The 27,379-nt window shown below is 38.5% G+C and overlaps 2 protein-coding genes and 1 long non-coding RNA gene across 3 annotated transcripts in view; 1 reads left to right on the forward strand and 2 right to left on the reverse strand.

Moving 5' to 3' along the window:
• The window catches only part of COG5 (component of oligomeric golgi complex 5), a 254,069-nt gene that overhangs the window by 68,739 nt on the left and 157,951 nt on the right, over positions 1-27,379 (forward strand). The gene's annotated exons all lie outside the window — the stretch shown is intronic.
• GPR22 (G protein-coupled receptor 22) lies at positions 1,155-2,535 on the reverse strand. The gene has a single exon (XM_004598592.4). The coding sequence runs from the start codon at positions 2,498-2,500 to the stop codon at positions 1,199-1,201; it is 1,302 nt and encodes a 433-aa protein (XP_004598649.1). The 5' UTR covers positions 2,501-2,535; the 3' UTR covers positions 1,155-1,198.
• On the reverse strand, positions 4,831-6,233 carry LOC131477973 (uncharacterized). Its single transcript, XR_009244231.1, has 2 exons — positions 6,057-6,233; positions 4,831-5,088 (listed from the first exon to the last, which is right to left on the reverse strand). It is a non-coding gene; the product is annotated as an uncharacterized LOC131477973 (long non-coding RNA).

The raw sequence follows: 27,379 nt of genomic DNA on the forward strand, positions 1-27,379 counted from the left end.
ATTAGACTTCAACCATTGTAGAATTAAAATTTGTAATTTCATTGTTTTCAACATAAATTCAGGTTGGAAGGAAAAATAAAAAATTGAAATAATGATGGAATAGAAAAAGTGGCAAGATATACTGTTTAATGATTTTTCTAGTGGAAGCAGAACTATCATATTTTGAGATATTTGGGATCTGTGATTGGGCAGGAGCCGTGTTGGCATTGCATTAGTAGAAAGTTGTTGTCAATTAGAAGCAGGCTTTATGAGGCTTCCATAATAAAGTTAGTTTTTTTTCACTGATAATCATATTGGGACTGTTAGCTTGTGTCAGAGTGGTAAGTTGAAAGACAGCTAGGCATCAGTTTCTTTTAGTGCACCGGTTTTTCACAGTGTCCTATATCAGTCCAGGATATTTGGCTTAGGTTCAAGCCAAGCAAGGGAGGAAGAAAGAGGCTGTTAATTTAGTTTTCTTCCCTCCCTTTATTGTTGATGCATTTATATGCTATAAACACAGTACCTTTAATCTTAGAAAATCGATCTTATTTTTGTAAGTGAACTTATTTTCATAGTGAACTTGAATTTTAAAATTTCCTTGTCTTGGTGGCACACACAGTTTTTTTTTCTGGTTCCTGAATTTTAAAATCCTGATAAATCTTAGGATTTTCTACATTCTGAAGAAATAATAAGGTTTCATATACAGTTCATTAGTTTTGATTCATTAAATATTGTAGCAGGTACACTACTATACTGGGAAACATAGTGGTCTAGAAAATCTTGCATGATTTTGAGCCCAGAATTTTGTTTTTTTACATGAAGTTCTATTCTAGTTGTCATCATAAAAGTCTATAGTTGATTGGTTATAAACAGTATACAGTTATATGGAAAAGCAAGGCTACATGTGCCAGTTACATTTGAAGTTATACACAGTTTTAAGGCTATGTATTTATTCTTTAGAAAATACGACTTACATGAATATCTGATGGACAGAATATTGACAAAATGTACACGTGATATTATTTTAACAAACTGCCATGCAACAAATACATTAATGAAGAAATTGAGTATATATGACCTAATCTATTTGACATTCACATTGAAAATTTACAACATAACCAGCACTTAAAATGATTTGTCTTATATTTGGCAGTTACTTCACTTTTTACAATTTAAAAACACTTCTGAATATGCATTTGGTGAAACTTAAGTCCTTTCTCTAGTCTGTGACAACCTGAGGTACTAAGCATTTCTCTCTTATTTCACTGTCTTCAAAGGTGAGTTTCTTGTTCCTTTTAGGATCAATCCAAGAGTTATGTATGACAGCATTATTAGGCAAAGGATCAGCTTCCACTATGGAAACAACTCGCTTTTTCATTTTGCTTTTCAAGACCTTTTGAAATTTTTGTCTAGTGAATGCATATAAGAGGGGGTGAAATATGGTTGTCCCATAAGCCATAACTAGAAAACACAATCTTAATTTTACTAAAAGGTCACTTGGGCCTACACATAAAATAGTGGTGTTTAAAACAGAAATTGGTGTCCAGCAGAGAAGAAATGTAGAAATAATCAATAAAGACATTTTGAAGACTCTCTTCTGCCTCTCCCTGCGTTCCCGGTGTCGTTTCACAGCTCGCCGGAGGGCAATGATTACAGAGACTGAAGTTCTTACACCAAAGACCACGTTTCTGCCAGCACTGCTTTGTGACATGTCTGTCGTCTCATGCTGTGTGGTTAGAGAAATTGTTTTTTTCTTTCTTGCTTTCTTCTTCTGTCCTGTTGAAAATCTTGTGCCTATTCGAATGTTAAGAGCCTGAAGAATTTTGGTGTAGGTGATTAGCATGACTACAACAGTGAAGAAGAATATCGGGATCTGTACTAGCAGGTGATAATACATTCCCAGTTCCGTGTAGTATTCATCCGTGCTGACACACAAAAGTGTTTTATTTGCCCATGTATTTCCACTTTGAAGACTGAAAAAATTGACCTCCATGAAGGGAATCAGGAAGGAGAAAAAAGAAAAAATCCAAATGGATATCATTAACATGACAGCTCTGCCCATTGTCAGAATTCGGTTGGCAGGTTTTACTGAGATATCATATCTGTCCAGAGTGATGGCAAAAACGTTGATTGCTGTTGAGACACTTGCGAAAGATACACAAGCCTCGTGAAAACAGCAGATGAGAGCCGTGTTACTCTCCAGTGAGAGCAGAAGGATAACTATGGTTAGAGGAATACATCCCACACAAATTATTACATCAAGTACATGAAGATTCATTGTAATAATGTTACTGACAGAGTTGATTAAGTTGGATTTCATGCAGTAAAGTACCAACACGGTGAGGTTGCTGCCAAGTCCCAAAACAATTTCTAACATGAGAAATCCGGTGAGAGACACTTGAAAGCTTAATGGATATGGTAGTGGTTGGTACATATTGGTGTTGATGTCATCAGTGTCATCTCTCACTGTAATGTTAGGTTCAGACTGCATGTTGATTTCCACAGTGGGAGAAAAGCACATTCTTTTGGAGCAGTTTTTTTCCCTAGAAAGTGAAATAGAATAGACTATTTGATATTTGGCAGTGTTAATGACATATAAAAACATGGCTTGTAAATTTTTTTTTTTGGTTACTTGATTTTTAAGTTAATGAACCATTAGTTAAAAATGTAAGTTTAAAGCATCAAGGTTGCATTGCATAAATGTAAGAAAAATTGTTTTTTCCTTTGGAAGAAATAACTGTGTGGGGATTTTCTCCTGAACTACATAATTATTTCATATACTAAAAACCTTAGTTGAGTTTTTCAGACTTGTTACTTGAGACCCGGATGTAAAGCTAAATTTTACCCCAGTGTTTGAGAACTTCATTTAAAAATATTGTGAGTCGTGAGGAAATCAATGCTGTTTTAATGTGTTCTAGATGATTATGGCAGATGTAATTTTCCCCAGGAGATTTCAGATGAACAGGACCAGTGTTCTTTTATAATGATGAACTGTACAGACCACTGGTTTTGTTTTGTTTTTAACTATTCATGTTGATTCATTTTTATGTTTGGAGGTCAGTAAGATGTTTGGGAATATTTAGAGTTTTTTCCCTACAAATGGAAAGTATTTCATATATCATAAGGCTGAACTTTGCTATGGATAACATAAAAAAGGAACATCATGCTGAAGTTGAAAGTTCCGAAGCTTGATAAAAGAGCTCTCATCATTCTTATGAATGATTGATGGATTTTGTGACCACACCCTCTTGTGGAGGGAGAAAATTGAAATTTAATACCATGTTAACAAATAGCCATTTTTAAAAAAGGTTTAAAAATAGTTATGTGATTTTGTTTAAGCAAAATTTTTCAAATTAAAAAATAAAATTAAGGAAAAGGAATATGCGAAGCCCATTTTTTTGAGGAACTTTTTAAGGTAGACATGACTTGTAAAACCATTTGTATGCATCATCCAGTGATTGATTTTAAAGAAAATTAAAGTGGTTTTTTTTGGGCTAATTTATGAAAATAAACCTGTATTTTAATCTAAAGGGCTTTAGAATAATTAAACAGATAAAATAACTAATTTTGGGCTAAAATGTTATTAATTCAATATCTGGATTAAAATACAAAGTCATACAACCACCTGTATTTTGGATTTCAAGGACAGCATTTCAATTGCAAAACCATCTTAAAACAAATGCTAAAATCCATGTTAACCTTTCCCTTTCTGTTATCTTTGACAAGTTGCAAGACAATTATTTCAGCATATATTTATTGATTTAAGTACTTTGGAGAATTATCTTCTGAAACACAAATGATCATGTTATTCATTTCTTTTGAACCTGGCATGAAGTATTTCTAGAGGCATATTTGTCAAGTAAGAAAAGGTCTTTGCTAACACCGGAATCTTACAAAAATGGAAAATTTAAAATGTGCCAAGTTTTCTGAATGGCTAGATTAAACATCAGGTCTCTGTCCTATCAGGTAGATTTATAATGACATAGAGCAGAAACGTCAGCCTCGATGACAGTGAAGGACAGTGCCCGCGGAGCCCGGCTGCTCTTCTGGGAAAGGTTAAGCAGTGTGATGGGCGCATGCAGCTTCTGACCTACCTCTTTGCTGTTGCCTCGGGGCCTTTGGCTCACTAGGACAGATTCTCAAAAACTGATACGTGATGTCACTGACAGATTTTGACATGAATTTTTACAAGGAAGTAGCTGTGTTTTATTTCATGCTTGTAGGAATTTTCATTTTCTCTCCAATACTTCAACTGCATGAATTAAGAGATTTGGTTGGCTGCTGGATTTCTAAAGAGCAGTACATAATATTTGTGTTTGCTTTGCCTTAAAAAAAGTCTTACCCAAGAGGAACGTCCTCAAATGATAGGAATTACTTTTCCCTTTGAGGGAATATGTGATATTTTCTCCCTATTTTCCAAAATATATGAAAACAGGAAAGGAAGTGGAAGCTTTTTAGCGTCTAAAATGTATTCAGACATCCTTTTGTTACAATTGTAAATCTGTTTCTACAGCCGTCCTCATTATTTTGCAATGATTTCTTGATCACATAACTGGCTTTATATTATAAATCCAGTCCATGTTCTTTTGATAAAAGCCATCTGTTATTTAATTTGGTTTGTTTGCATTAGAAGAGGATACATAATTGGTCATAAAACTCAGATGGAAAAATGCATTAGTCACATCCATTGATGTGAGTATCTGAAGAGTTAGTGCAGAAAGCGCTAAGGCTTCGTTTTGCTTCTTGGTAAAGTGTGTCATTCTCCTTTTGGAAATTGATGTTTCTTCAAGAAACAGTAGCTTTCACAGTTGTGGGTTAAAGAATAAATTCTCCCTTAAAGAAAAATGCTCACCATTTTGTTTTCAGGCTTTCACAGTTGTAAGTTTTCCTTTTTGTGGTTATTCTGTGTAGCATGTCTTAGGATACGCAGCAATCTGTTAAACTCCAGCAGTCATGTAGCTACATTGCCTGGTCTTTAACCCCTTAATGTCTTAAAATCATGTGTTGCAAGAATGTCTTGCAGTTTGTGGTACCATCAGCCTGAAGAAGCTCAGCCAGTTGCCTTCTTCATGTTGTCAGTTGTAAATAGTGAATTAGCCTGTGTGAGTCCTATTGAAAAAGGAAAAAAAAATAGGAAATAGGGCTTCTGGTGATTTCTAATTTTTGGAAGTTAGTTTTGTTTATTTTATAGCCTTACACTGTTTGTTCTAAAAATAAATGAAATACTGTTAGGTTTGTTCTAAAAATAAATGAAATACTGTTAGAACCATAGTTATAGTTATAAAATTAAGTTTCTTTAGATATTCCCTTTTCTTGCATGCATTATTGTCTGTCTTAGCAGTAGAGTTGAGAAGTAATGGATCTAATAGCGAGAGAGAGTAAAGCTGTATTTTTAAAAACGAATTTCTCCCCTCCTTTTAGAAGCCCACCTGTGTTTTCAGAGATTACAAACAGTTAAGATACACTAACCATATTGTCATCCCCTCTTGTCGATGTAATAAATTTAATGTCTTCCTGCTGTAAAAATATTATAGCTTGTTTAATTAGCACAGAGTTTGAATGTTAACTCACAAGACAGATTTTGTGATAAGATGCTTTGAATTTTCATTGATGGATGCTCGTGTGGTTTGAAATGTAAGAGGTAAGATTAAAAAATAACTGCCAATTAAATAATTTTCAATGAATATGCTCAGTAATAAACTTATCATATAATTGCATAACAGATAAAGTGAGCTGGCAAACTTGGTTCTTTTAAGAATTATAAGCATTTTTTGAACCTTTAAAACCATACTCAGAACATTAAGAATAATTAGGATGTCTGAAATAACTATGAAACTAATGTCTTCATTTGAATTAACAAAGAATATTCTCTGTATTTAACAATGTAGCTTGAAAAATTACATTTAAAACATGTCATGTCTTAATAGAAATCGATCTAAGAAATACATGTTTAGTAATAAAGAGGTAGAATTAAACAAATAAACTCTTCAAATTTAAGCTGGCATTTTTCAAAGTAATCTTACCCCACTATGCTGGTTCAAAGGCAGCCGTATACTATAATAAGGAACACATCTTACCTCCGCTAAAGATTGGATAAATTCTTGATGTAGTTGCAGCATTTCCAGTTTTGATTGATTCATTTTGTTCACTTGTTAGTAGAGGATTGGGGCAAGAGGGTCATAAGCATCTCTTCAAAAATGACCTTAATGAAAACATGTGTCTGTGCTGTGCCATTGTTTCAGCCGTGCTGCTAATGTATGGAACATGTAGGGCTGTTTAGAGGCTGCTGCATTTTCTCACTCTTCCTACCGTGCAATCAATAGGCGTCTGAAAAGACATAATGAAAGTAATCTAACATACTGAAGGCTTCTCGTCTCCAGAGACAACATTTAGCTTCTCTCTCTCTCCAAAGGAAGCACTGCTTTTCAGAGGAAAGCCTGTTGAGAGCCGCTTTTGCAGAATGACAGCCTACCTTGTCGCTGCTTTCCACTGCAGGGAGATGCAGTGCCTTCACTAATTTTGATTGGTCAGTTGTATTGGGCTTACACTGTGCTTCCTATGGATAGCAGGGATTCCCACCCCCCCCACACCGCTGTTTTATATAAGGAAGCTTTTTAAAAAGACTACATTTATAAGTGGTTATATGTTCTAAATAGAATCTGAGTAAATTTGTCTTTTAAAAATGTGTATTCTATTTTGGTTTGTGGTCACTCATGCCAAGCATTATAAACTGCAGGAACATGTGGGGAGCAGGAGAGATTTACACAGGGAAAAGTATGTGTGGCTACTGCTTTTAAGGCCTTGATCATTGCACTTAAGAATGTTTCAGCCATATGTACGTTTGTTGTTGTTGTTGTTGCTGCTGAGATTCTTTGTTCTACAAATAGAAACGCATTGCATCTTTACTGTGGACTTCATTGAATGTCAACTAGTTTGCTTGTGTTCAAGTCATCTTCTCTGCATTTTTCGAATTCTTGTGGACATCCTAGGGAGTTGAACGTTGCCATGACTTGAGTATCATTCAGCCAATTTATTCAGAATATTGATCAGATTTATCTAGAGTGATTCTTCCATAAAAGAATTTCTGAAAATTATTTTGCTTAGTATTGAGCATAGTTTCAATGTGTAAAATTTTAATCATGTCCATTACTTTGGTAAGTACTGCTCAGGCTACCTTTAATAACTCTTATTTGGTAGACCTGTGCTGATTGTTTGTGGTATTATTTTATTTCAGTTGGCTGTTTCCATTTTTGTGGTTGGTGTTTTGTTAGTAGATTGTTACTTATTAAATACATATAGCTGTATGCTAATATTGTTGATATGTAGTAGTAAAGGAAAAACTTAGTTTCATGTCTTCATATGTCGCAAAGTTATTAGATATTCTGTTAAAATAATAAAAATGGTGCTGTAAACAATAAACCTAAATATTAACTTAAGAATCTGTTGATTTTATTTACCAATAGGTAAATTTAGGCTTGAATGTATAAAATGGCTTGGTTCAATTTCTGTTGACACTGCAGATGGCTGAATTACTAGAATATTAATCATCATCTGTTTTCATTATATCAGGAATATTAATGATCTTCATTTTTCCAAATGTAGGATAAAATTTTATTTTCAGTTGGGATTATTCTCAGTTTTAAGGCAATATGTGATGTTTTTAGTCTTCTATTGGTAGCATTCAAGTTTTAATGGAGAATGGCTGGCTAGGCCGTATGCTTTACATTCTGTTTCTGTAGCAGTTGAGAATAATACGGCAATTTTATTGTGAATTTCTAAAATTTTATGCACAACTTTGTATGGCCAAGCCTTGTTCTATTGCTTGAAAATTGGGAAACAGTTCTTGTGGGATGCCAGCCATGTTGAAAGATGGCTAACACACACATACACTGTTATTGTGAGCTGTAACTAGAGCCAGAGAAAACATGTTAGTTGGTTGAATCCATGGGGCAGATGAGGAAATTGTTAACATAACGGATATAAATATATACAATGCTTATATTTTTGTACATTTATATAAGGTGCTTTTCTGTCACAGAATTCAAGTTTTTACTTACATTTATTATCAAAAAGTCACCATACAGTAGAAGATACGAAGGCAAAGAGAAATCTACTGACTTAGAGACATCAAACTCAATGTTAGAATTCTGCAAACCCCAATCCATTGGTTAATTGAATATTTCTTTTTCAAAAATTAAGAAGGTTCTTGGGACATAGAATTGAATGATCTAGGTTCAGTTGCAACTTATTTTGTGTATTAGCTTTGACACGTCAGGCTTTCCTTGGGTCTCAACATAGCTTTGATCTTCTGTGATCAAATACATTTCTATACTTGAACTCTTTGTGTAGCAGTGTTTTCTAAAGATATACAGATTATTTTGAGTGAACAAGACCTGGAGACTCTGTAGGCAGCAACAGTCACACAAATCCTGAACTCTGAGTGCCACTGTATATTCCCTGTACAAGAATATAATGCTTAATGTAGTTTTATTTCTTTTTAAAACCCACAAATTCAGTGATTGCAAAGTACTCTGAAATCTTCACATAGTAATCCTAATATCCCATTTTAAGTAAATATGTTAATATTTAAATCACTGGATTGAGATCAGATTCTGTCATTTTCATGAAAAAAATAGTATCAAATTCATGTTAGAATATGCAGGGTTTTGTTTCCATAGGAACACAGATTCTCACACTTGTGCATTTAGTGTATTTTGCATTCATATAGAAGACAAATGTTGAAAATGATATACCATGATTCATAACCAAACTTTGTATGAAAGTTTAATAGGTTTTATAGATGAACAGTTTTATAAGATTTTATTTAATAAATTTGGAAAAGTTTGGTTTCTTATGTTGACTGACGAATAGATAAGAATCTAACTCCTATGCAGATCAAATAAAATTTCTCAATTTTTTTTTTAAAGATTTATTTTTATTACAAAGTCAGATATACAGAGAGAGGAGGAGAGACAGAGAGGAAGATCTTCCATCCGATGTTTCACTTCCCAAGTGAGCCGCAACGGGCCGGTGCACGCCAATCTGAAGCCGGGAGCCAGGAACCTCTTCCAGGTCTCCCACACGGGTGCAGGGTCCCAAAGCTTTGGGCCGTCCTCGACTGTTTTCCCAGGCCACAAGCAGGGAGCTGGATGGGAAGTGGAGCTGCCGGGATTAGAACCGGAGCCCATATGGGATCCCGGGGCTTTCAAGGCGAGGACTTTAGCCGCTAGGCCACGCTGCCAGGCCCAAATTTCTCAATTTTAATAAAGATTCCTTGGAGCAGATACTGTGGTTAGTGGAACAAGCAGTGTCCTGTGTGGATGCTGGCTTAAGTCCTGGCTGCCCCCCTTCCTACCCAGGTTCCTTCTTCTGCATTTGTTCTCTTTCTTTCTTTGTTCCTTCCTTCTCTGTCACTCTCTTTCTCCCTCCCTCACACCCATCTTCATTCTCTTTTTTACTTCCTAAGATTTTATTTGTTTTTATTTGAAAAGCAGAGTGACAGAATGATCTCCTATCCACTGGTTTGCTCCCCCAAATGCTGCAACAGCCAGAGCTTTACCTGTCTGAAGCCAAGAGCCTGGAGCTTCCTCCTAGTCTCCCATGTCAGCAGAGGGGCCAAATGACCTGTGCCACCTTTGGTTGCTTTCCCAGGCACATTAGCAGGGAGCTGGATTAGAAGTGGAGCATCTGGGCCTTAACTCGGAGCCTGTGTGGAATGCCAGCACGAAAGGTGGAGGCCTAACTTACTGCTCCACGGTGCCCCCCCCCCCAACTCCCCACCTCCGGTTCCCTTCTAAAAGTGGCTTGGAATGCAGCTGAGGATGGTCCAGTGCTTTGGGCCCCTGCCACCCACGTGGGAGACTCAGAAGAAACTGCAGGTTCCTGACTTCTCCCTGGCCCATCCTGGCTGTTACATCCATTTGGAGAACTCACTAGCAGATGAAAGATCTCTGTTTCTGTGTAATTCTGCCTTTCAAAGAAATAATCTTAAAAAAAAAATCTTAAAAATCTTTTTAAAAGTTGTCTTTTTCTTTGGTTATAATGTTTTGATTGCAAAATCTTTTTTCTTCCTAAGATTTTCTGATAGGAATGCGAATTTTTAATTTTGTTTGTTTTACGTTTAGAGAACTGCTATTATAACAGATAATTTATTCTTAGCTTTACATTCTATTATTCATATCAGATAATTCTTACCTAGCTAATGGCTTTTCTGATGTTATTTTTTTTAATGATTGAGTTGTCAGTAAAAATTCAAATTCATGAAATGTAAGAATTAACCAGAACTGAACGTGCTTTGAAATTATTTGCAAAGTAGATATTCAAATGCAGTTTCTAATTGCTAAAAATCATTGTTTAAACTATTTTTGCTTCATGGGAACTATTTCAGTCAATACTTAGTACAGTTAACTCTGAACTTGCTGAAGCTGAAGCCTGGAAAAGAAAGGATTATTTCTGTTTAAAGCCAATTCAAAAATTTCATTTGGCTCCTCAACTTTAAATTTCTTTCTCAACAAATGTTTTATCAGAAAAATAGAAATGAGCCATCTGCTAAAATGTTCATCCGGTGGAGAGTGGCCAAGGTAGGAGAGAGTCAACAACATTGGTGATTCATTATCTATAATAATTGAAAATTGATTGTATTGGATAAAGTATATGCTTCAGAATTGCATACTCAGAGCAGAAAATTTCACCATTCTTCCACGTCCTTCCCTACCTCATCTAAATTGGGTGTTCACAATTTTCCATTTTTAATTTCTGCACTATCGGTAAGTCATTTGAGAAATGTTATGTACACTGTACAAATAAGGACATTGAATTTCTTTCCATCACCTCCTGCCTAGACTTTGGACACTAGGATTATTCACTACTGTCTGACCAGCTTCTGTTAAGATCTGCCATTTTCAGGTCGGCTCTGGGAGCTTTTTCCAACGCCCAACCTCCTCTTTCCAGGGCATTCGATGTTGAATACTTCAGGGCCCTCTTTCTTCCTTAAATATTATGGGTTTTGTTGATGTTTTTCTCTTGTAATCCATGATTAACGCAATTGGCCATTTTTGAGGCCCCATCGAATTGATTTCTCTTTTCTGTTGTTGCTATTTTCTTTCTTTCTTTTTTTTTTTTTTTTAAGATTTATTCATTTTATTACAGCCAGATGTACAGAGAGGAGGAGAGACAGAGAGGAAGATCTTCCATCCGATGTTTCACTCCCCAATGAGCCGCAACGGGCCGGTGCGCGCCAATCTGAAGCTGGGAACCAGGAACTCTTCTGGGTCTCCCACGCGGGTGCAGGGTCCCAAAGCTTTGGGCCGTCCTCCACTGCTTTCCCAGGCCACAAGCAGGGAACTGGATGGGAAGTGGAGCTGCCGGGATTAGAACCAGCGCCCATATGGGATCCCGGGGCTTTCAGGGCGAGGACTTTAGCCGCTAGGCCACGCTGCCGGGCCCTGTTGCTATTTTCTACTGGAATCTATGCAGCAGTAACAGACTAGCTTCAGAATCTACAAGTAGGATAAAACCAACAAACGTGACCGGCCTTTGACAGCCAGGATGAGACAGACAGGACTGGGCCCTACGGTGCAGTTTGGAAGATATGAAATACTATACCAAGTACTCTTAGTGGTTAGGTTGCAGAAAGTGTAACTCCTCTATAGAACTACCAATTAATTACTTTTTGAAGCTAAACAGTGAGTGTAGAATCAAACGAAACTGCTTGAGTGGTGGTTTGGGTTTTGGCCATACTCTCGGATGAAGGAGGAAAGTGTGTTTCCTTAGATGAGGTAGCAAGCTGCAGGGTGCCAGACCAAAGCTGCTGGGGCTGTGGCTGTTAAATCTGGGCCCTGAAAGCTAGAACAGAAAGCTTCAACAATGAGGATGCAGAGCTTTGGGGTAGACTAAATACATGGTGAGTTCACTGGTAGAGTGGGCAGCCACTTGAAATTGAATATAAGTTGAAAGTCTTTTTTTGGGGATAGAACTGCTTTTTTCCTCTGTGCTCTTAAATTGTTCTCTTTCTTCCACTCCACTTTAACCTCAGCTGTTTAAGGTAAAAGCCTAGTGTGGAAGGGAACCTCAAGCAGGGAGAGGAATTCAAATTCTGCTTTATGTCTTTCGGGTACAGAAGCCCAAGCCACGCTCCCACCCTGTCCCATGAGAGCGCAGAACAGGCAGCAGGGGAGGCTAAGGGCGCTGAGGGGTGCTTGGCAGAACTGTAGCGGCCTATGCCCAGGCAAATTAGAGGCCAGCCCCAGGCACCTGCGGGGAGCTGTGGATACAGAAGGGGGCAGTCTCCGGGAGTGAGGCAGCAAAGCAGAAGAAAAGCCTGCCTGTCCCTGCAGCCCTCCTCCACAGGGGATGGGACGGGAAAGCTCCCCTGGGACCCTGATGCTCCTGCTCAGGAAGTAATGCTGTCCCCTGGCTGCAAACAAATAGCTATATTCTCTCTTTCTCTCCTTCCCACCCTCTGTGTGTGTGGAATTCTTTGCTCTGTGTACCTAAAAGGGGGTCTTTGCAAACTCATTAAAGTTAAAATATAGGTGTAGGCTCTGGGCCACTGTATACTGTTTTCTGGATTCCCCTGCCAGATGTACTGCTTACATTGGTGTGTGTGTGTTTAAGTTTTATTTATTTGTTTGTTTATTTGTGGAAGTCAGAGGGAGAATCTTGAGAGAGATCTTCTATCTACACTCCTTAGATGGCTGCAACGGCCAGCTCTTACCCATGCAGAAACCAGGAGCCAGGAGCTTCAACATGTTTGGAAGGGGCCCAGATACTTGGACTGTCTTCTGCTTTCCCAGGCCATTGGTAGACAGTTGTATTGGAAGTGGAGCAGCCAGAACTCCAGCTGGCACCCATACAGGGTCAGGGGTTGTAGCATTACCCATCATGCCACACCGCCCAGCCCCAGTGTTGATTTTTCAATGTTTTTATGTTATTAACATAGAAGAATAGCTTTATAGAAGCTTCTCTCATTAGTAGTCTGCTGTGTGTAGAAGTGATCCAGCAGAAACGACTCACGATCCCCAGAGCAAAGAGAAGTCCGTGAGTTAAAAGCTTAGTGGCTGCTGTAGAGCTCAGGCCATTTCCCAGTGCAGCAGTGCCACCTGCCTGACCCAACTACCAAGTGCACCTCTTTTGAAGTTTGAATTGCTAAGTTTTTGTTGAAGTGGAGTAGCTGACCTGTGGATATCTTAAGGCTCTGGTTTTCATGTCCGTGTTTTGGAGCATGTTAGCTTGGAGCTGATGATAGTGTGCAAAGTACTCAGTAAACTTCACTGAGCAGGTGAAAATAGTTTATGCAAGGATACAGCTGGTCAGTTTTATGTGAAAGGGTAGAATCCCCCCTCCAACCCAAGGGAAAATGCTCTCAGTTTATTACCTGATGCAAAACCACCAACTCATTGGGGCACTTGATTCACAGATGTTCTTGTAAATTTCTGGGCCTGGTTTACTGATCGGTTCATCAAGTTCAAAGGTGGTGCAACTGGTCAGTGTCACTGCCAATTACAGAAAGCAGAGTAGATGGAATTACACCGTTTTCATAACCATGAGCGATACTTTCCTCGACTAACCTTGTTATGTGTCTGCAGACTCCTGGGCTGTTGCTAATAGCTTTACTGTCAGGTTTGCCTGATGGAAAACTAACAGATTATAAACCTGTCTCTCTGGGGTTGCAAATTACGAAAACAGAGCTAGACAGGCTCGCTCAGTCCTAAATGTCTCAGATGGCTACTATTTCTACCTGTTCTATTATTCATTATTGCACAAGATATAGCAACATATCCACATAATGGATTAGGAAGCCACTATCCTTGATTTTAGAAATGGGGACTTCTATTTCCACTTCGAAGGTGAATCCCTTTTCTGGTCTCAGGGCTAATGATTATTTTTCTTCCCTTAGCTCTGATGTTTTTTCAGCACTATCCAAAGAATGATGCGCTCTGCTCTGCTTCCTTCACTTTTTTTTCTTTTTAAGATTTATTTTATTTTTATTGGAAAGTCAGATATACAGACAGGAAAAGAGAAAGATTTTTCGTCCATTGATTCACTCCCCAAAAGTGACCACAACAATTGGAGCTGTGCTGATTTGAAGTCAGGAGCCAGGAGCTTCCTCCGGGTCTCCCACATGGGTGCAGGGTCCCAAAGCTTTGGGCTGTCCTCGATTGCTTTCCCAGGCCACATGCAGGGAGCTGGATGGGAAGCTGGGCCACCTGGATTAGAACTGGCGCCCATATGGGATCCTGGCGCGTTCAAGGTGAGGACTTTAGCCGCTAGGCTACCATGCCAGGCCCCCTTCACTGGTTTTGAACTTCCTCTTTCCCTGCTATTAATGGTGGTGGAAAGGATGCCAAGGGGATGCTGTGCTTCTCTCAGTGACTGTTCTCCCCATCTAAGCTTTTCGTTGTGTACTCAGCCTTGTCTTGTGAACATGTGGTACAGGTCTGTGAAGACTGAAGGAATGCGTGGATGTACATTCCTTTTGTGGCTGTTTCCACAATATTCCAGGATATTTTCTTGTTAGTGCACAGTCTCTCTAGCAGTTCAATAAATAAGTATGTAATACTTGTGTCTCCATATGTCTTTTTAGTTGCATGTCTTTCATTAAGAATTCAGGTGTTGATTGTTCTGTAGCCTCAGCTCTGTGGTGAAATGAAAAGCTTAGCTTTACAGATAGATTGCTGGCCTGTCCCTGCTGCCCTCTTAAAAAAAGATTTGGGAAGGAGGGGTTGGTGCGATGACTCAACTGGCTAATCCTCCATTTGCAGCACCACCATCCCATTTGGGCACAAGTTCTAGTCCCAGCTGCTCTGCTTCCAGTCAAGCTCCCTGCTTGTGGCCTGAGAAAGCGGTAGAGAATGGCCCAAAGCCTTGTGTGAGACCTGGAAGAAGCTCCTGGCTCCTGGCTGTTGTGGCCATTTGGAGAGTGAATCAGTGGATGGAAGATCTCTGTTTCTCCTTCTTTCTGCAGTTACGCCTTTCAAATAAAAAACAACTGAATCGTTTAAAAATACTGTTTTGTTATCAGGCTATGAGATGTTTTCTTTCAAGCTTTCGGTGTTATATATGGGAGCTAAGAGAATATGGACTGGGATTTTGATACCATGTTCAGTGTATAAATATAAATACACCAGCCACATCTTTATTTTTAGTCTTCTAATCTATAAATATAGTAGTGCATTTCTCCATTTATTCAAGTCATCTTCATTTCTCTTAGTAATAATTTCTTACTTTTCAGTGTAAAGGTCTTTTGTATCAAGCTTAATGATGCTGGACTCATACTTTTTTTTTCTTACTGTTAAAAATAGCATTTAAAATTCCATTTGAACAAGTTGCAGCAAGCACACATACACACAGTGAGTTTTATTTGAAAGATTGAGAGGAAGATAGAGATTGATTTTCTGTCTACTAGTTCCCTCTTTAAATGGCTGCAGCAGCTAGGGCTGGGCCAGGCCGCAGCCAGTAGCCAGAGCTCCAGCCTCGTCTGTCATATGGGTGGCAGCGGCCCAAGGACTTGGTCCTCGTTTGCTTCTTTCCCAGTTGCACCAGCAGAACGCTGGCGGGGGCATGGAGCTATTGGGATTTCATCATCAGGCCTTCGTCGGATGACCCTTGATGCAGCTCACCAGCATTTTGTTCCAAGAACTTTGTCCCCCGTCTCATTTTTGCTAGAGGACCCCTTCATTGGAAAGGCAGAAAACTGAATGCTGCCAACTTTGTGGTTCCTCTGTCCATATGAGATCCTGGAGCATGCAAGGCGAGGACTTTAGCCACTAGGCTACCATACAAGGCCCCAAACATGCTTTTTAAAAGATGACTGTATTACTAACCCTTACAGGTTATTCACACCAGCTTTCTTCAATTCTGAATTACCATGAGTCATGCTTACACATCTAAAATATCCAATTCAAAATTCATTTTAGATATTTACTAAATAGATAAAGCACATATTTTTATGTTACTGTTAATTCAACAAAAAAAAAGAGAAAAGGAAAATACAAGAACCAAAATAATAATAATTTCAAAACTAATCAAATAAAAATGCAAGATGAAGCAATGGCCAACTTGGAATCTATATAATTAAAAGGGAATATAAGTAGAATGATGATACCACTCAAGAGAACAACCCAACAGAAAGACAGTTCTTGAAAGCTTAAAGTGATTTCAAATCTGGATCCAACTTTGAGAAAATGACAGGAAATCTGAAAAGTAAAATCTGCAGATGGAAGTCTAATACTGCATGTTTTACCTCTGGGAGTCACAGGCTGCACCCGGATTCTATTCTTACATTACAAATCTGCTGTGTGGGGAGCGGGGGAGGATGAGCTGTGTTGCAGGAAAAAAGAATAGAACAAATTGTTGCAAGAACATGTAGTTTTTAAATGTGTCTTTATTTCTTACCAGTAATCTTTTTCTTATAAGTCTTTAATATAAATCAACCCATTTATATTTGAAGCACCTGATGCCCTTAGTGTTTCTAGGATGGCAAGGATCCTGAATAAGTGACTGCTGTATTACAAGAGGAAATGAGGAAAAGGGGAAAAAAGAATCCAAAGTCTGTCTTCCCCAACATAAACAAACCGCTAGTGAGGGATGGAGGAGTAGGGGAGAGGCCGGCAGCTGTGCTGAGGTTCAGAAAGGACACGCGTTGGCTGATTCGTGCAGTGACGCCTGCAACACGATGTGCCGAGATGTAGTCTGATTCCTAAAGTGAAAAAGAAGGGGAAATTCTGTACTTGATGTTTTACCTTTCAGATAGCTCTCTCTGCTCTCCAACAATATGGAATGAGCTTTCCTTGAGATGTTCTCATTAGGCTTAACATGTTATCACTGGTGGCAGAGGGGAGGGACTCTTAAGAGATCAACATTGACTCCAAAATGAGTATCAGAAATATACTTCATACCTATGTACTTCATTATAGTTGGAAACTACTGTTTTTGCCATTTGCAAATCAATCTCAGCTAAACATAGTGTAACTATTTTGCTGGTTTTCCTTTTTCTGAATATCAGAATTAAATTTAAAGTTAAGGGAGAGGGGGCCCGGCATGATAACATAGTGTTTAAAGTCCTCATCTTGAATGCCCCGGGATCCCATACGGGCATCGGTTCCAATCCCGGCAGCCCCACTTCCCATCCAGCTCCCTGCTTGTGGCCTGGGAAAGCGGTTGAGGACATCCCAAAGGCTTGGGACCCTGCAACCATGCGGGAGACCTGGAAGAAGCTCCTGGCTCCTGGCTCCTGGCTTCAGATTGGCTCAGTTCCAGCCATTGTGGCTGCCAGGATTAGAACCAGTGCCCATATGGGACTCTGGCGCGTTCAAGGCGAGGACTTACTCTCACGCCAGGCCCAAAGTGGGAATTTTTTTTCTTGTTCTTGTCATTCATCTCTGTTGACTATACTATGTCTGTTATAATAATAATATAACAGAATTGACTGTTGTGCTTTTAATTTGATTCTTCTATGTTGTAGAGACTTGACCACAATTGAGGTGATTATTTTAATTAATGTTAATTTGAAGTAATGTAGGAAAGTCAGACTGATGGTAAGATATTTAACAGAATTATACAATAAGTTCTTTGCGTCAATTATGGTATAATGTGTCAGGGAGATAATGACAATAATTAGTTTGTAGTTACAGAGAAACTGACAAATACGCCATGATTGAATAGAGAAAATTTAGTGCTAAGGGTTAAGAACAAGGTGCTGTGAAAACACGTGAGCAGTATACTAGCCTGGGGCTACCTGATCAGGAACGCTTTACAGAGAGAGTGTGTGAGCCAAGGTCTGAATACTATGTATTAGCCAGAGCAAGGGGACTGGGAATACTCCTAATGGGTCAGAGTATGCCAGCCACAAAGCCCAGCCATTCCTGAAGAAAATTAGAGGTAGCGGAGACAGGGAAGCAATGATATGGAAGTGCTGAGAGAGAGGCTCAGATGCTAAGTGACCATAAAAGTTATGTTAGGGAATTTGAGCTTTTACAGGAGAGTGGTAATACTCCAAAAAGGAAAGTAAAATAATCAAACTTGAATTTTAGAAAGATTTCTCTGGCAGCAATACCATGTAGTTTAACATATTGAGAGCATAATTAAGAGATAAGGAAGCCCATGATGTTCGGCAAGAGTTAAACGTGTTAAGATTTAAGGGAATATCCAATCCTCTGTTGATGGGCATTTTGGTTGCTTCCATGTTTTTGCAATTACTGATTGTGCTGCTATGAGCATAGGAGTGCATGTTGGTTTCTCATAAAACAATTGTTCTGGATATATTCCTAGGAGTGCTATTGCTGGATCATACGGTATGTTGAATTTGAGTTGTTTGAATATTCTCCATACTGATTTCCATAGAGGCTGTACCAGCCTGCAGCCCCACCAGCAGTGGAGTAGGGATCCCTTTTCCCCGCAACCTCGCCAACAAGTGTTGTTGGTGCTTTTATTCATGTGGGCCAGTCTTACTGGCGTTAGGTGGTACCTCATTGATGTTTTAATTTGGATTTCCCTTATTGCCAGGGAACTTGAGCATTTTTTCATATGTTTATTTGCCATTTGGGTTTGTTCCTTTGTGAAGTGTTTGCCCATTTCCCGTGCCCATTTCTTGAGTGGCTTGTTTGTTTTGACATTTTGGTTGTTTTGTAGCTCTTTGTATATTCTGGAGATCAGCCCTCTATCACCTATGTCGTGTGCAAAGATCTTCTCCCATTCTGAAAGCTATGGTTCATCTACTCCATGGAATACTACTCAGCTATTAAAAAAAACAAAATGCAGTTCTTTGTGGCCAAATGGGCCAAACTGGAAACCATAATGCTAAGGGAAATGAGCCAATCACAAAAGGTTAAATACCACATGTTTGCCTTAATTTAAGATGATATGATGTTATGTATAACATGTTATGTTTTGAATGTTATATGTTGTGTATAAACTAAAATTGAAGTATAGGTGAGGTGGTCACAGAAGGTGGCTGGGAACTCGCATTTACTTTTAACATATTGGTTACTCATTACTATGTCAATTAATTCCATAATGATGTAAATTTTTGCTGATGGTATGTTGGAGCTTTCAATTGACTGGGATGATACTCTGCTGGCTCTGTCTTCAGACCAGAGAGGGTATACCTAAGAAGCCGTTGAACTTGACTGGACAATAAGATGCTGGACTCTGTTTGGTATACGCTTGCAATGGGGGAATCTCAACTGAACTTGAGCTGTGGTTATGCAACAAGGTGGAGGAATCCACCATGGTGGGAGGGTTTGGGGAGGGGTGGGAGAACCCAAGTATCTATGTAACTGTGTCACATAATACAATGTAATTAATGAAGTTAAATAATAAATAATTAAAAAAAAAAGATTTAAGGGAATAGTGTTAAGAATAGACCCAGGGGTGGAAAATACAGGAATTCTGAGATAGAAGTAAGGCTGACATGGAAAGTTAGATGGATGAACTCCAGTTGTTAGGAATGGCTTTCTGAGGGGTAATTGCGAGTGTACTTCAGGATGTGTTTCATTTGAAGTGCTCCAAGGCAGTTAAAATGGGACCGACCCTGAGGAACTGTACAGAATACAGGATGGACACAGAAGAAAAGCCTGGGGGGATGACTGAGAGATGGGTTGGTGTGAAATGAGGGAAGCTGAGAAGAGAGCATGATTTCTGCTTTAAAAACAAAGAAGTAAAACAAACTGCTATTTCAGCATACTTTTAAATTTATACAGCAAAAATGGTGAAGTAGTACCAAGGTTTTCCACACACGCCTCCACCGGCTTCCCCTATCACTAATGTCAGTGTTTTTGTCAGAATCAATAATCCACACCCAGCTTCCTATGTTTCTTTTTCTATCCAATCTTTCTTTTATTTCTCTGATCTCTCCCAGCCTCTTAAAATTAATACTCAGTGGTCAAACTGAGGGTTTTGTTTATTTGTTTGTTTTTTAAATTTCCCTATATATGGTATTTGTGTTTCTCTGGCTTATTTCACTTAACATGATGTTCTCCAGGTCCATTGATTTTGCTGCAAATGACAGGATTTGAGTGAGTGAGTGTATGTGTGTTTGAGTAGTATTCATCTGATGATGGTCCTCTCACTGATTCCATATCTCCGTCATTGTGAATCATGCTGTAATAAATAGCGTTTTGAGAATAAAGTGGTCAGCCTTGTTTAGTGTTGCTAAGCTGTCAAATAAAACGAACATTTTAAAGTGATCTTAAGATATAACAAAAAAAAAGCACAATGGTGACAATGTCAAACGCAAGATAATGCAAGACAGTATCAAAAGTATGGCACTAGATATAAATAATGATATTACAATGATTGCTAGTATGATCATGGTTTTCATAACGATCCTTTTAATGAAAATGTCATTGTACTTGTCAGGTTGAACAGTAAAGCTCTCCGTGTTTATCTACTTATCGTGGTTACCAGTAAAAATGAAATGGCTAAAATTATTTTTGAAGACCTTATAAGAAGAATAAAAATATGATTTTTGAAGCACCTTTATTTGGAACTTCAGGCTATGAAAGAAAAAAATAAGTATACGTAAGACCAATTTTGATTTGAAATAACTTGGATTTAATTTGAATTCCACCACTGACTAGGTTTCTTGGATTTTTGTTTTTTGAAAATATATGGATACTAGATATGATAGTCTGCATTACACAGTTACTATACATCCCCTTAAGTGAAAAGCCACAAAACAAAATTAACAGGAAGAAAAAAAGAAATTAAGACCTTGTTATTTAACTTTATGGCATTGTAAATTTCTATTTTTCTTCCTGTTGTTGGTTTTGTATTGTGTGTTTTTTATTTAAGGGGATGCGCAGTAACTGTCTAATGGAGACTATCATATTCAGATGTGAGGATACAATGCAATATGCATCTCTACTTCCAGATCAAAGATGGACTCCCAATGAAACTGCGTACTGTATCTTGACAGTAGGATGCTGGACTGTCTGCCATTGTCTATGTCCACAATAATGGACATATGACTGTTTATGAAGAGCTATACTATAGTAATGATATAGGGAAACTCAGAGGGAGGCAGTTGGGGAGGCGGTAAGGGAAATCCTAGGGCTTATGGAGTTGTATCATATAATGATAATATTAAAAAGAAGTACAATTTAAAATATATATATAAAAGAAAATATATCGATGCTGACCAAATTTAAATAGATATTGCCTGGAAAAAAAACGCTTACCATAATGCCTGTCAGACGTATCCATGCGTGTGTGTTTATATAAGATTATTGGTGTATTTGAGAGCATCTCCATCTGCTGGTTTTGTGCGCAAGTGCCTGCAATTGTTGGGAGACAGAAACTGTGACCAGGAGTCCCATCAAGGTCCTCCATGAGGTGGGCAGAAACTCACCTACTGCCCCTGTCCCCTGGCATCTGTGTTAGCAAGGAGCTGGCATCAGGAACTGGAGCTAGGAGCCAAACGCAGGTACTTCGATGTGAGATGTGGGGACCCCAACCAGTGCTCAACCACTACTTGAACACCCATCCTTGAATAGGTGATATTTTCACACTGTGCATTTTAAAAACTAAATAAATAACTAATAATATCAAGGCATATTTTCTGTTTGATGTTGGTTGTCTGTTGTGAAGTAAATTAAAAATTGAATAGTTTAAAACAGCATATATTAAATTACACTGTTTCTGAGCATATAGCAGGCAGAATGATAGGTCTTCAAAATAATCCCTGTTTCGTTTCTTAAAACATGAGATTCTGTTACATGGCAACAGACTTTGCAATTATTACTCAGTTTAGACTTTAGGAAGATGAAATGATGTTTTTTGCTTGAGTGGATTCAGTCTAGTACATGAGCCCATTATGGTAAAGAATCTTTCCAGGCTGAGGTCAGAAGTGATGAGGCGAAAGCATATTCAGGAAGATTTAAAGTGTGAGGTGGAGGTAGGGGACTGTGCACCAGGAAGTTGGGGCGGCCTTCAAAATTTGACATTATTCCGTAGCTGACAGCCGGTGAGGCAACAGGAAAATCAGTCCTGCAACTCCATGGACAGAAGTCTGCTGACAACCTGAGGGCCTCTGAAAGTGGGTTCTTCCCCAGAGCCTAGGGCAGGTGAAACTGGCAGCCCTCAGATTTCAGGCTTGAAACATCCTTAGTAGAGAAAGCTATTTGAGTCCACTGGACTTCTAACTAGATGTGGGATAACACTTACAAGGAGTGAACTAGCAGAGGGGGAGCTGCCAGTCTTTTTCTTTAAAAACAAAGCCCTTATACTTAAAAAAGAAAGAGATGAGAAATTGTCTTGTTTTAAAGTACTGCTTTTGTTGTAACTTGATCTGGCAGCAATAGGTTAACCACTGAGTGCAGGGTCAGGAGCCCAAAATCCCCATAGCGGAGTGGTGGTGGCTCAGGATCCCTCAGGAGCTTGCAGCAGAGCTGTGGCCCTTTGCAGGATGCGTTCAAGTTTCTTGTGGTTGTTATTAGGGCAGTTCCCAGCCAGGCAACCGACTTCTCTCACCGTGTGAGCAAGAGGCAGGGAGTGACAGTATAGAAGTCCTGGTATCAATTATAGTCGCATCTCACATGTGGCATGTCATCATGTTGGCCATGATCTGTTGTTCAGACAGACCAATTATTTAGTGTAATAATACACTCTACAGAAGAATGTGATTAGCAGGAAGCAGACATCACTGGGTGATGATGCAGGAGGCTGACTGCCACAGAAGTATAACAAACGAAGATGAGAAGCTGTCATTTCTGTATAAGCTCATTAGCTATCTAAGTCTTGGTGTCATTTTAAATAAATTGTTTGTCTTCTCTGAACCCGTCCATTCAGAATCAAAATTAGTTTTATGTGTCAGTGTCAGGCATCAGCCTAGTCTAATTGAAGCAAGGGCAGTGTTTCTTAAAGGCTTCAGCACTCAACTGTTATTGAACATGAAATTTTAAGATTAAGGAATATGAAACATTTTTGAGAAATTCAATGAGTGGCTAAAGAGACACCAAGGAATTTGGTTCAAGAATTACTATTTAGGGGCCAGTGGCATAGAGAGTAAATGCTGTGTCTCTAGTCCCAAATGGGCACTGGTTCATTTCCCAGCTGCTCCATTTCAGACCCAGTTCCCTGCTGATAGTCTGGGAAAATCAGTGGACGATAGCTCAAGTGTCTGGTTCCCTGCCACTCACCTGCGAGATATGGAGGTTGCTCCTGATGTCTGGCTTCAGCTTGTCCCACTGCCTGCCGTAGCAGCTGTCTAGGGTGTGGGCCACCAGGTGAAACTCTGTCTGTCTGTCTCTCCCTTCCACCCTCCCTCTCTCTGACTTTCAAATAAACAAATACTTGCATCTTAAAACTTTTTTTATTTGAATGGAGATTAGCTAATGATGTGACATATGAACTTGGTTTATTCCTTTAAAATTACATGGATTATTGAAACAATTGCTCAGTGTTGACACTGGGCTAATAGTGTTAAGGAGTACTATTCTCAACAGACCATGTATGAATGACATTTGTAAAAGTGGGCACTGGGCAGTCCATATAGTTCTACATAGTGACCCTTCAAGACCTTTTGACAGTCTTTAGGCTTGTGTCCATAGGTGGTCTCCATTGTTCTTTGGTGGGTTTTGTAACATGGTGCATACCTAGTACATTATTACTTACAGGTGTTTCTTGAATGAATAGATACGTGAATGCTTGATGTGACCATAGGATTACTATCCAAATACTTTGGTGTTTTTTGAACATAGACCATTTTTTTGTCATCATCATAAGAACTGTTACTGATTTATACTTTGTATTATGATACTGGGATTGCACTAAAGAATGAACTGGAACAGTTTGTACAATGGTAGAATGGACAAAAGTTTAATTTTTTGCTGACTATTCTAATCAATTAAGGCAGTTTCCCAATTCATCTTTCAAAAGATGAGTCCAAATTAGAATTAATATTAAAAAATAAAAAGCTACTTAATGGTAAATTGTTTTGTTTTTCTTTGGAAAAGTTTAAAAGTATTTTATGGTTAGTATGCAAACTATTTGCATCTTGTGGAACATGCTTTTATTTCTCCATGAGATTTTGGGAAAAATATGTATCTTTAAATGAAAAATTAACAAAGACTTAATAGGTGTTTTTGTCTTTAGCTCCATAGGTGATCATTAACTCTGTTTCTGCTTACTAGTTTCAGGTAATTTTCTGTTTGGCTTCAGTGTCAGGAGCCAGAGAGAAGTTAGCTTTGTGATGGATGCCTTTTTTTTTTTTAAAGATCCATTTTATTTTTATTACAAAGTCAGATATACTGAGAGGAGGAGAGATAGAGAGGAAGTGGAGCTGCCAGGATTAGAACCAGCAGCCATATGGGATCAAGGCGAGGACCTTAGCCACTAGGCCACGCCGCCAAGCCCGATGGATGCCTTTTAAAATTATGTTTTCAGTTGTCCAGACAAGTCGTTCTATATAATTTAATTTAGTTTTCATGTATTCCTGATATTTCAGGGGAGACCCCTTTCCTTAGAATTTGCCACATATTTTTTGGATATTTTGGTTAAGCTTTAATCTGATGAATATTTCCAAAGAGGTTCTTGTGTGCTATCAGGATCCAAATATTAAACAATTTTCATTGAAGAAGATGGGAGTAAAACAATAGGTGTAATTCTGGAGTAGCAGAACCGGAGTGAGTGCAGAAGCAAGCAGAAGAGGGTCTGATGTAGTCTGAGTTTGCAGCTTTAAAATCTTGGCTGTTGGTTTGTGCTACTTCACATGGCTGACTTTTAATTATTATGCCTCAGAGTGGTGAGGAGATGGACTTGAATAATTTAAACTCTATAAAAATAAACCTGAATAATTTAGATTGTATTTTAAAAAATAAATTTCATGATTAACTTGTTGTAATAGCCTGCAAGCAACCAGTTTTCTGATAGGAAAATCATTTTGACATTGGTTAGACGAGAGAATATCATAAAACATACGGTTACACAAGCTGCTTAATTTAGCATGGTCATTTTGAAGTTGAAGACAAGAACCAGAGGGGTAAATGAATTGTCTGCATAGTTTATCTTGAATAACTGATCACCAACAATGATGGAGTGATCTTCTGTAGATCCCTGTCATGAAACAGGCTGACTGAAGCGAGCCTGTAATTCACTTCTGTTAAGGTAGCAAGCTGGAAAATCCAGTCTCTATGGAGTCTGTAGATGTCCGCAGATGGATCACTACTTTGCCCCTTTTCCTAAGGCCCACCATTTCGTGTCCCTGTTACCATAGGACATTTACATTTTGCTTAGAACACGGTGAGTAATATGTGAAGTATTTGGTGTCAGCTTGAGCAAATTCTGAAAGGGGGATGGGATTATGTCACTTGGCATAGGTTCTTCATGGCACATACAGATTAGAAGAGTGGTGAGCATTTGGCACAGTGGTTAAGATGACATTCAAGGACCCGGTGTGGTAGCCTAGTGGTAAAAGTCCTCGCCTTGCATGTGCCTGGATCCCATATGGGTGCTGGTTTGTGTCTTAGCTGCTTCACTTCCCTTCTAGCTCCTTGCTTGCAGCGTGGGAGACCTGGAAGAGGCTTCTGGCTTTGGATCAGCTCAGCTCTGGCCATTGAGGCCACTTGAAGAGTAAACCAGTGAATAGAAGATCTTTATGTTTCTCCTTCTCTTAATAAATCTACCTTTCCAGTAAAAATAAAGAAGTCATTTTTTTTTTAAAAGGAAGTCTAAATTAGGAAACTGGAAAGGTATAATACATGCTCAACTGTTTTGTTACTGTATTATCTAAACTGTGTGTTCAGTTTGTTCTCTATTGCTGGTGGCCCTTTTTGTAGCTGTTGAATCTCACATTTGTATTCCCTGCAGCACCTCTGTGATAGCATCTTACTGGGTCTGCCATCTGCCCACATGATCTGTAGCTCTGTACTTATAGAATCTCACTTAGTGACAGATTGCATGCTATCATTTTCTCCTTAATAACTTTTTTTTTTAAAGGTAAAGTTCACTTAGCCTCAGGTAGGACGGTATTTCTAGAGGGCTACAAGTGGCCTGAGATGTATATGTATGTATGTGTATGTGTGTATCCATATGCATTTATATATATATATATATATATATATAAAAGTAAGGAGAGAATGATTGATATGCTGTTTGCCTGATGCTTACCCTGAGAGCCTGCATATACATACTGAAGATTTTCTTTGTAATATCTGTAGATTGTTCATAGCATCTCTAAGCATCTCTTGCTCTCTTCTTCAGAGACCAGATGCTTAATTGTTGAAATTGTGTAGGATTTCTTTTCATTACCTATTATATATCATGTTTGCCAAGTTGATGAATCACAATTTGAGAAGGGAAAGTCTTATTAACACATACTGATAGACTTGTCTGGTAATAGAATTTAAAAGTGTTTTATGCCATGAGTAACTCTGGTCAGTGGGAGAGATGTTTGGGCATTAGTTATTAAAATTTAGCACATATGGTCCAAGTAAATGCCAGAAGAGATGCGAGTAATATGCTGTGAAAATTCATAAATCACTTACAGTTTAGGAGATGAGAAAAAAATTTTATGCGTGGTTAGTACTTGAACTGAGTTTCAAAAGATTTTGTTGGGATGTTTGGCAATCTGCAAAGTTTGACCATTAAAGGGGAAATTGTATCGTTGACTAAAATATGATCTCTGAGTTGTGAGTCAAAGATGTTGGGTTGGATACGTATGTTTCTTTTTTTATATCCTCATCAGATTCACTGAGGTGAAAGAAAGGGCTTGGAAAGCAAAACAAATAAAACCTGTTTAGACAGAGAGTGAATAAAAAGATACAGCAGTAGGAAAATTACCAAACTTTTGGAATATGAAAAGCAGATGAGGAGTAGTTGGTTTATTTACATATTGAAAGTGGAAGGAAAGAATTTCAGAGGGGAAGGTCAAGAAAAGGTTCAGTGTCTTACTGTGGAATTCTGGTGCAGCTCATAATCAGAAATGTGGTATCCTCGTACCCTTGAAGCTGTGGTGAAGGCTGGAAGTGAAGAGAGGATGTGTTGAGTTACATGGGCAAGCTGTTACTGAGACAGCATTTTACAGTTTAAGAATAGGTGAATTTACTGATACTGTTCTCTCTGTTAGCAATTATTCTCTAAGATTGATTCAGTGGCTAATAGAGGCTGAACAAGGCAGACCTAGGCAAAACTGGCAAATAAGATAGTTGTTTTAACTCTGTGCTGGATGATAGAAAATGAAGTAGCATTTTGGCAGCCCTCTATTTCTAGGAGTAAATCCATTGTCCTTAAGGTCAAAGCCCTCTCTGTTTTAGTTGCCAGCATTCCCTTCTGCTAATTAGACTCTACTTTGAATGAAATATTTACATGTTGTGTTCCAAGACTGTAATCTTGTTAAAACAATGTAAGATTAGTCTGCCATGGTCGTGGCCCAGATATATATTTGTCTTCAGTGGATGTGTGT

Source organism: Ochotona princeps, chromosome 25 (genome assembly GCF_030435755.1).
Source record: "Ochotona princeps isolate mOchPri1 chromosome 25, mOchPri1.hap1, whole genome shotgun sequence".
NCBI lineage: Eukaryota > Metazoa > Chordata > Mammalia > Lagomorpha > Ochotonidae > Ochotona > Ochotona princeps.

Bases quoted from the DNA above. Each gene is read 5' to 3' on its own strand.
- GPR22 (XM_004598592.4), bottom strand. From the start codon at position 2,500: ATGTGCTTTTCTCCCACTGTGGAAATCAACATGCAGTCTGAACCTAAC.